The 10,037-nt window shown below is 35.2% G+C and overlaps 1 protein-coding gene across 1 annotated transcript in view; it reads right to left on the minus strand.

Moving 5' to 3' along the window:
• The window catches only part of LOC141430001 (alanine aminotransferase 2-like), a gene marked incomplete at its 5' end in the record, with an annotated part of 29,834 nt that extends 23,293 nt beyond the window's left edge, over positions 1-6,541 (minus strand). Inside the window, 2 exon segments of the mRNA XM_074090530.1 lie at positions 3,836-4,069; positions 6,284-6,541. Coding sequence (XP_073946631.1) covers positions 3,836-4,069; positions 6,284-6,286 — 237 coding nt within the window.
• Between the last annotated feature and the right edge of the window lie 3,496 nt (positions 6,542-10,037).

Genomic DNA, 10,037 nt, shown 5'->3' on the forward strand with positions numbered 1-10,037 from the left:
TATTTTAAAAAATTCATTTTCACTTCTCATGCTCGTAAAGTTCGTGTTTATGCTGGGTCTAGGCGATATAAATGTTTTTTTACGCTCTAGTGCATAAATTAAAATCTTCGTCTAAGACCAAGGCAATCAGGTGTAAACAGCCACCAACAAATAAGAATCTACATATTTTTTTAAATCATTTTTAATTTATATAAAACTTATCAATCAAATCAATCAAAATAGATCAATAATAATTTATAAATTGTAATTACTATTATATTCGTGAACGATAAAAGGTACATAGTAAGTGAACAATTGTTTCCACTGTCGCTATTTCATTTCCTCGCAATCGAAGTGAAAAGCAGTGTAAAACTCGAGCATTAAACTCATTTTCCCCTCGACGTGTCTATCCACCCTCGCCGTAGCGGCTTAAATGGCTCGTTTTATGCTCTTGTTGTACAATCTACTATTGTAAAGTCGAGTTCATAAGCTTGTGAGCTAAAATTTGATCAAAAATATCTGAAAACGCTTTTACACCGTTAACAATAAAGTCGTTGCAGGTGGTAGGACCTTGTGCAAGGTCCGCCCGGATTGCTACCACCATCTTGCTCGCTAATCCTCCTGTGAAGCAGCAGTGCCTGCACTGTTATGTTTCGGCGTGGAGAGTAAGACAGCCGATGAAATTACTGGCACTTGAGGTATCCCATCTTAGGCCTCTAGGTTGGCAACGCATCTGCAATATCCCTGTTGTTGCAGATGTTTATGGCCGGTGGTGATCTCTTATATACCATCTCGAGACCCACTTGCTCGTTTGCCATCCAGTCGAATAAAAAAAAAGTGTTCAGATATTTTTGATCAAATTTTTGCTCACAAGTTTATGTACTCGACTGTACATATAATTTTTTTTAAATACTAATATTATATAATAATGCATAGTGTAGAATTGCAGAATTGCAGATACATGGTATTTTATTTACATGTACATAAGCGGATTTGTATAGTCAATAATCTCCACGCCATCAATATTGACCACCATCTGACCAATATTGACTATTGTGCAAGTGTGAACAACCTAGCTGTACATTTGCCATGATGCAATTGCTGCTTCCCACTGATTTTTAAGGTTCCACTAATAATGTGCGAGGAATGTTTTTTTCATTAACCCTGTAATTTTCAGATACTCTGGAGCACTCTCACCCCTTACATAAGTATTCATCATCCCAGCCAGTATACGTCCCACTGCTGGGCACAGGCCTCCTCTGAGAACAAGAGGGCTTGGGCCATAGTTGATACGCGGGCCCAGTGCGGATTGGGAACTTCACACACACAGGTTATAAAGGTTTCCTCACGATGTTTCATTTCACCGCAAAGCTTGTGGTAAATTTCAAATGTAATTCCGCACATGAATTTTGAAAAACTCTGAGGTGCAGGCCGGGGTTTGAACCCACGACCCTCAGCTTGAGAGTCGATAGGTCAAACCACTAGGCCACCACGACTTTTTTTACATAAGTATTATGTATATTAAATCAAAGCAAACTCAAACCATGCCCATAACCACCTGTCCTAGTAACCGCGAGATATGTTTGACTAGATAAAGTATATCAATTACGTTATGCTGATAGCATCAGATAAACCTGTTAAGCGTTATTAGATAATACTACAGTAGAACAGAACCACATGTCTGCAATGTCTGCATATTCAACATAATTGCATACTGCAACGGTAATTTTGTGAACTAGATGAACCATTTTAAATGCTAATGGCATTTTGAGATAAAGTGCTTTTAATAGAAGTCAAACCAGGTGTTCTGGAAGTAATTACTTTTTATGGTTTCATGCTACCACATACTAGGCAACTCCACACTTTAGAGCTTAGTCTTACAGTTTGTACCGGGTGTGGCCTGTAATACGAGCAAAAAATTAAAACATAGATCATTCTCGTCACACTGAACAACATTAGTTCAGCGACTTTTAAAAATAATGGAGTCTCTGAATTTTCCTTCTTTCATACAAATTAAATATTGCTGTCAATGTACGCCATCCTAGAACACAACCTGACGTCGCCTGTCACGCTACAAACATCAAGCATTTTGCATTCCATTGCTTCTTCGAATAAACTTAAAAGTGTGTAATAAAAATTAATAAACTAATTATTTTTAAAAGTCCAATGTTGTTCAGTTTGAGGAGTATAATCTATGTTTTAATTACTTGCTCATATTACAGGCCACACCCGGTATATCATATAACAGTGACTAGACAACCTTTTCAATATTATGATTTATAGCCAGTACATGTCACCAGCACCATATCAAGCATGCATAAATATCTGATACAACCCTATTGCCTTGGCCCGTATGATGTGTCAGATATTTCTGTACTGGGCTGTGGCAGATATATACAGATGACTGTAAATTCAATTTGAATACTAAAAATACTTAAGCTTTTATATATTTCAAACATCATCAACAAATTGAATGCTTTTATTTCTATTTAATCTCTAAAATTGTTAACTTATTATTATTTAACACAAAACCAGACTAGAACAGTTAGAAGTAGCAAGTAACAGTAGAAATAATCCTGCACAAAATAATAATTAATAACAAAGGATACCTATCCAGAAAAATACCTCAAAGAAAGTTTTAAAAAAAATATTTAAAGTCATGTGTAAAAAAATATCAACTTATTCAAACTTTCAAAAATAAGTACCACAGACTCTTATTCTGACGTAATACAGCCATAGTAACATATTTTTGAGTGGTTCGAATAGATACTTATTTTTGGACTTGACTGTACCTTCTTAATGGTATGTTTTTCCTGATAAAACTTAAAAATTGAGCCTTATAATTGTACTTGGTTGTTTGCCAAAACCTTTTTTAGGTGTAATTCCAAAACTGTTATACAGTAATGAAGGACAATTACTTCAAAATCTTTGTGTAAAATTATGCTCTCTTGGACAAAGAAATTTGTTTTACTTACTCTTTCTGAGTTTGTATTATAACCTTTGTCTTAAATATAGCTCCATGACTAACAATATAATTACAATCCTGATTGGAATAGTTTTTTTAGAAAATAACAAGGCAGCAAGCACAATTCTTTACCTACAGCTTAATGTCACGGTTCAGAATTTTCTTGCAGAATGCTGATATGAGTTCAATTGAAAATATTGATTTTGATAAATTTGCTGCTCTGTTTTTATTATACACATGGACAGTGTTGAATGACTTGACATTTTGCTGCTAACCCGGATAGTCAATGGGTACTAATGTACTTGTGCAAATTTAACAGATTTCAACATAATTTGTAACTAATTTTGTTACTAGCTTGGGAACTACCCCAACCCCCACCCACAATGGAGATAAGCAATATCTTAACATCCAGATAAATACACCAGATAATTCATCGGCATGATAAAAGAACACAAACAATAGATATGTTTATGGAAATTCCGTATTCACACAAAAATAAAGCCAAGTAGAAAATAATTATGATGCTAATAGTCTTTCATACATGTGCTATGTCAGACTGTTAATTAGGTACTGCTCTAAAGAGGATGGTGTTAATTGAGCTAGCATTTTGCTATGTGCAAGGAATATAAAATCATTGTCAGGGCCACATTGCAAACAGTTGTAATTTATTGTTGGGCAACTGTAGGATACGAAATAATTAAAACAAGTTTTGAGCTGTTAAATAGACTGAATGGCCTTGTGTTCTGATTAATACTGGCCCCTTTCACTGGTATGTTAGGGAAAACAAAACGCAAGTGAATAATAATTTTGAAATAGTTTAGTTTGAAATAGTTGTAGTAAATTAAGAATTTGAGGGTGAACACAAAGTCAATTCAATTTTTGAATTCGTACCTTTTCGAGCTCCTTTTCGATTTCCGCCGCTCGGATGACCAGCGGGCCGCGCACGGCATATTCCAACTTCAAGATATTGGGGTTAATATTTTCGATCGTGATCGCTTTGGAAGCCATCCTGTACTGCGTGACTTGATTCTTCGGGGTTTGAACACTATTCGCGGCGTCCCACCGTGCCGCCACGCCGGACAACAAACGACTGCGGCTTATCATCTTCAACCCCGACATGGTTAGCTGCAATCAGTTACACTACTTTCAACACGTCACTTGCAAACACCGCAGCTAACCATACGGTAACAATCCCTGTTATTTACGAAATAATTAAAGGCACTGTTTTCTTTAATTCTCTCAATTTCAAAATTTCTCTCAACAACCTATCGTCCCATAGGATATAATGGCCCCGAGACGACAGCCGATGGAATGGAACGATGTTCGATCGATCGATATCACTTGAAACGTTCGTTCACATATGTAATTACAAAACAACTAAATGTTGGAAATAAATATAGCGTATTACTCTATAAAATTCATGACTTATCAAGAGTCAAGTTCGAAGGTTATAGTTATCTGATTACAGCAAGAAATAATACTGAAATAACAAGGGCCTTATTGATAACAATAACTAATACGTATTGCTAAGCTATAAATTATTAAATTAAGCAAATAAAACATTTAATAAGCAGTAAAAATAAAAAAAATCAACTACTTGCGGTGTTACGTAATTTATGTAATTTGATTGTAGAAGAAAATGAAATGAATGTATGAATACATTGTTTGTTTGGAGTATTTCTTAAGTTGGCAAGAACTGAAAAGAAAACTGAAAACGTAGGCGGGAACGTAAGAATGTGCAGGATGGCAACATTCTCAATCAGCTGTTTTTAACGTGTGCTAATTTTCACAATTTTCAGTTTTCAAATTGACAGTTTGTTTATCGTATTGATCGATGCGATCAGACTGATTCACATTTTATATTATTACACACTAGGATATTTCTTACATAACTTTTAATGCTTTTGCAATAAATGGGAACCTAATGGCTTACTAATGTGCAATATACCTAAACCTGTGTTTTTTTTAACCCCCGACGCAAAAAGAGGAGTATTATAAGTTTGACGGCTATGTGTGTGTCTATCTGTCTGTGTGTAGCACCGTAGCTCTTAGACGGGTGGTGGACTGATTTGAATGCGTTTTTTTTAATTTAAAATCAGGTTTTCTAGCGATGGTTCTTATAGTTTTGGTGACGTAATCTCGGAAAATATTTCACTGAACCGATTTAAGAAAATATTTTCTATTTTTAGTTCCTGCGAGACGCAGCTGACGAAGATGCGGACAACAAACCTATTTATTAATTATAATAATATACCTACCTGGATGACCGAGCTTTGCTCAAGCTAAAACTCCAAAACACGCGTTTTTCCAGAAATTAGACCAAGCTATAATAGATCGTTTGTTTATCCCTGAAAACCCCGACATACCAAATTTTATCGAAATCGTTAGAGCCGTTCCCCGAAATATATAAATATACAAGATACAAGAATAAAATTGTTCCTTTATAGGTATAAAATAATAAAGAGATTCGCTATATTTGTTTAAGTCTGTCTTTGTTAAACTAGTGAATCGATATAAAAAAATTAGACAAAATAGAAAGCTGCACTAGGTACTCCATTTCTAAATACTTAATAAAAACTACTTTTTTTTAAGGGAAATCGGAATGTTTCTCCGGGAACTCAAATGAAGTAACCAAGAGCAGCTGGGCTACTACGAAACTCGAAACTCGAAGTTCGTATCGTACCGTCCCTCTCGCTCTCGTATTAAATAGTATAAGTGTCAGAGGGACCGCACGACACGAACTTCGAGTTTCGTAGTAGCCCAGCAGCTGCAAAATGCATACTTACCTAATATTATCTTAGTATATATAGTACCTACATACGTATCTATGATTATTCTGTAGGTAGGTACGTGTGCTTGTAACCTAACTCCTCCTAAACGACTGGACCGATTTAAGTAAATGAAATTTTGTGTGGATACTTCAAAAGGTTCCTGGATGGTTCGAAAACGCAATTGGATCCGGTAGTACTTGTACTATTACTTATTCGGTGGTAGGTGGCAATGTTATCGGTATGTTATCATATTTATTCAGGGCCTCTCCGCACTGCAAATTTTCACCGCGCGATATTTATTCGCGTAAATTATATTCCGTGCTTTACATACAACATCTTTGCGATTTTTTTACCGCCAGTAATTTTAATTCAATACTCATATTATGATTCAATGTGTTACAGAATGACGAGAAAAAAATCAGCGCGGTGAAAATTTGCAGTGCGGACAGGGCCTTAAGTAATGTTTTTCCGGGCAGGACAACACAACGTCTGGCGGGTCCGCTAGTTAATTATAAATTAATGTAAATCCATTTTGTGCGTGTTGCGTGTAAGCAGAGTGTATTCGTACCATTTTGTATTCCCATTTTCATCCACACATTTAGTTGAGAATTTTTAAAGTATTTGACGTTGAAATGAACAAAATATAGTAAATCACAAGTGGTAATGATGTTGTTTCCAGTTTAATATTAAGGGGTAATTTAAAATATTCTGAATTTTTTTAATGCTGTATAATTTTTTAACGTTTTTGACACTGTACTGTCATAATTTTGTTTATTTTTCCGGATAATAATTTAGATGAAAAAGTTTAAATTGCATTTATGACAGTTTTGACTTTTGAACGGGCAACACAGAGTCACAGGCAACTTACAGTCCGTCGTGGTTGTAAGAAGAAGTCGGCGTGTAAGTAAACAACATAATGCCAACTTTACAAACTGAACTCAGGTGTCCTTAACATTTATTTTCATTTTTTTCTAATGAAATTTAAATGAGTCAATTTAAAACTGAGCAAAAACGAAATAAAACTCTGTTATCTAACAAAAACTTAAACAGTCGGGACCCATTAAGGCTAGAAATTTTTAAACTGGTCACGTATTTGAATGAATCCCGATGGTTGAACTTTAAGACTCAGTGCAAAAGGTTTGTGATCTATGATAACTGTGGTTTAGTGTGGCCAGTATACAAAAAAAAAACAAAATAACCAGGAATATGAAAAAAAAAACGCATAATTAATTCAATAGGTGTATTTTTTTATTAACTGTAGAATAATAATATAATAATAATGATACGCAAATGTTGAACAGTGTATTTTTTATAAATTATTGAGAACCATTACTTAAAATAGTAAAAATACCGTAAATGAAAAAGTAGTGCCTGCCTGAACATGGCAATGTTATATTAAAAAAAAAACATTTGTTTTTGTTTGGGTTGGTTTTATTTATTTGAGTTTTATTATTTTTATTACAAATATACGTTAAACGCTAAGATAAGACACGTTTTATTAAGCTAAGCTAAGATGCTTCTTGCCTTAAGATTAGCTTTATAACGTTACTATATTATCATAATGGATACTGAGGAGCATGCATAGCCGCAATTGTAGCCCGTGAGTATTTATCATGTTTATTGTTATTTAGTGACACAGTAACGCGTAAGAATTATTTGTATCCTAATAATACTTTTTCCCGGGCTTGACCAACTCCTGCCGCGCATTTGAGTCCATCGTCCGAAGAGGTCTGGTTGGACTAAAGCAAAGGAAAGGGGGTCCCGACTATATAGGTTAGGTTAGGTTAGTGTTAAAGTTATATATAGGAACCCCTTTGCTTTAGGTGGACTCACATTGTGTACACCACCCATGAGGTTGTATGGTATCTGATGACATACCAAACTTACGCCACTTTCCAGGTTGATCACCATTATCTTCAAGATGTAAGAGTGGCACTTCTCAGTGGAGTAATGGCTATTTACCCTTAAGGTCGTTTGTCACGGTCAAAGGCACTACAGTGCCAGTAATGAACGTTAAGAGTGCAAATTCCACGTATTTTATTTTTTTTTAGGAATGAAATCGTGGATATTTTTATAAAATAATGTACATACCGCCAATAGCGTGAAATTTGTGATATATCGTACCAAGTTTCAGATGTATTTTAATTTAGAAAATACTTTCACTTGATCGCTGCAGTTTCGACTGCGATATTTTCGCACACATGCTTGTAATTTGTTGTAAACAGAAGTCTTTGTTAATTTCGCTCTCATGATCAAAGAGCAGATTGGCCTAGTTGCATAAGGCTAGAGTTTACCCTACCCTCAGCTTAGGAAGTTCGGGTTCAAACCCGTTGTAAGATTTAATTTTTTTTGTTTTTTTTTATTGTTCTCAGTTAATGATGTTAATATTTTTTGAAATGTGTAGCTAAAAATTTATAAGACCTAATTTAGGCACAAACATTTTTTTTTTAAATTTTAGGTAAATCTGAATATGCACAGCACAACTACAGTAAAGTACTATGAGACTTATAATCCTCACATCCACTCAAGGGTTGCTTGGTAGAGATCCTTCGAGGATAAGTTCGCCTTTACAAAGTCAAGGAAACCGAATCACGTACCAGAGTGGAACCCAAGTGGAACCTTTTCATATTCAATTGCGCTGTGATTTCTTTGGCAAGTGTATGGGATGTCAACATGACATTAGTAGCACATAGGTTCCACCCTGGTACGTGACTCAGTTTCCTTGACCGTAACTCAACGATTGTTTATTTTATTTTTTATTTACAATACACTTTACATACTATGAGAAAATTAGTCATAATCATTATCCCTATACATACCTACATACACAGGCCTCCTCTCACAATGAGGGCTTGGCGTTATTTTCAACGCAGCCCAGTGTGAATTGAAATATAGCACCACCATTAATTATATAGCAGGTGTGTGTACGTTTCTTCACGATATTTTCCTTCAACGAAAAACACGTGAAAATATGAAATTAGACTTGTTTATTTTTATTTCAAATTTAATTGGTTGGGTAGTAATCGAAGGCTCTATTGAACAACAAATAAAAAAGTCCATCACTAAGTCAGTTTTATTTTATTTATTTAACATCAGTCAATTAAATTAGCCCACATACAACCACTGCTGAGTGCCTCTTGCATTTCTCACGCCACTTTTCCAGTCTTGTGCCAGTCTCGTACACAGCTTACCAGCCGACAATGTATGTTATGACAGTGTTTTTCACTCTGTAATTAAATATTTATTATGAAAATAAACATATTTTGAAGAAGCATATTTTGTCAAATGAACTTTTCTCTGAACTCCAAAATTACCGAGATATGAGGCTCAAAAGTTAGTCCGCTACCAAGGGCTGGGGACTTGGAAAAAAAAAACAGTAAAAAAATCTGTCCTAAAACACCTACGGTCATGGAAACTGAGACTTTAGGCCTCCCCCATATTTTTCCCGTGTTGCCAATACTCGCCACGTTTGATAAGCGGGTTGGCGAGCGTAGTAAGTATATGATGTGGGGTTGCTTGGAAAACGCTGCTGCCCATCTTCTGATATTATCCCTCAGCCGATTCCTACGGTACCCACGGGGTGGTGGAAGTTGTATGTTGTACTCAGCCTCTACTGTACTTACTTTTTAATTTCCTTATAATGCGTCTTTTCGAGACCAGAGTATTGATGCTTTATGTATTTTTTTCGCAAAGTTCGTGGCTTCATAGTTTCCCAATGTGAATTATAATTCAGTTCAATACTTGAAAATATAACTGCATTCACATTATAGATTATAGATAATGATAATCCCGCCAATTTCGAGGACAAATTACGATAATTTAATTTAGGAAAAAATTACTCCATTAGTTTAAAATGTCATGACAACCTATGACAACAAACGAACAAAAAAATTATGACTTGACGAATTTGACATTTGACTTGATGTTTTTTTATTTTTATTTTATGGAAAAAGCCACAAGCCATGCAGCCTTTATCTGATTTTATCACTACTAATTTATAATCCGTTAATGCAATTTTCCGTACTTATTTGTTACCACGTTAATGTTATGTGATTTTCTTCCTAATTTCTGTCGGAAACCCAAAGAATTGGCAATACATTTGTTCGTTGCACTTCAGTCTTTTGACTGACGGACTTTGTACCTATGGCCAGCAAAAATATTTAAAAAAAGTTAAACGAGCTTCAAAATGGTAATTATGTGATTCTGATCAGACAAATCAAACGAAATCTGGCAACGTCGCTTAGCATCGAATTGTCAGCGAGTTGAAACGTAGCTGAAAACACACACCACTAACCGAGCCGTTGGCGTACGATACTGTCGCC

Source organism: Choristoneura fumiferana, chromosome 8 (assembly GCF_025370935.1).
Source record: "Choristoneura fumiferana chromosome 8, NRCan_CFum_1, whole genome shotgun sequence".
NCBI lineage: Eukaryota > Metazoa > Arthropoda > Insecta > Lepidoptera > Tortricidae > Choristoneura > Choristoneura fumiferana.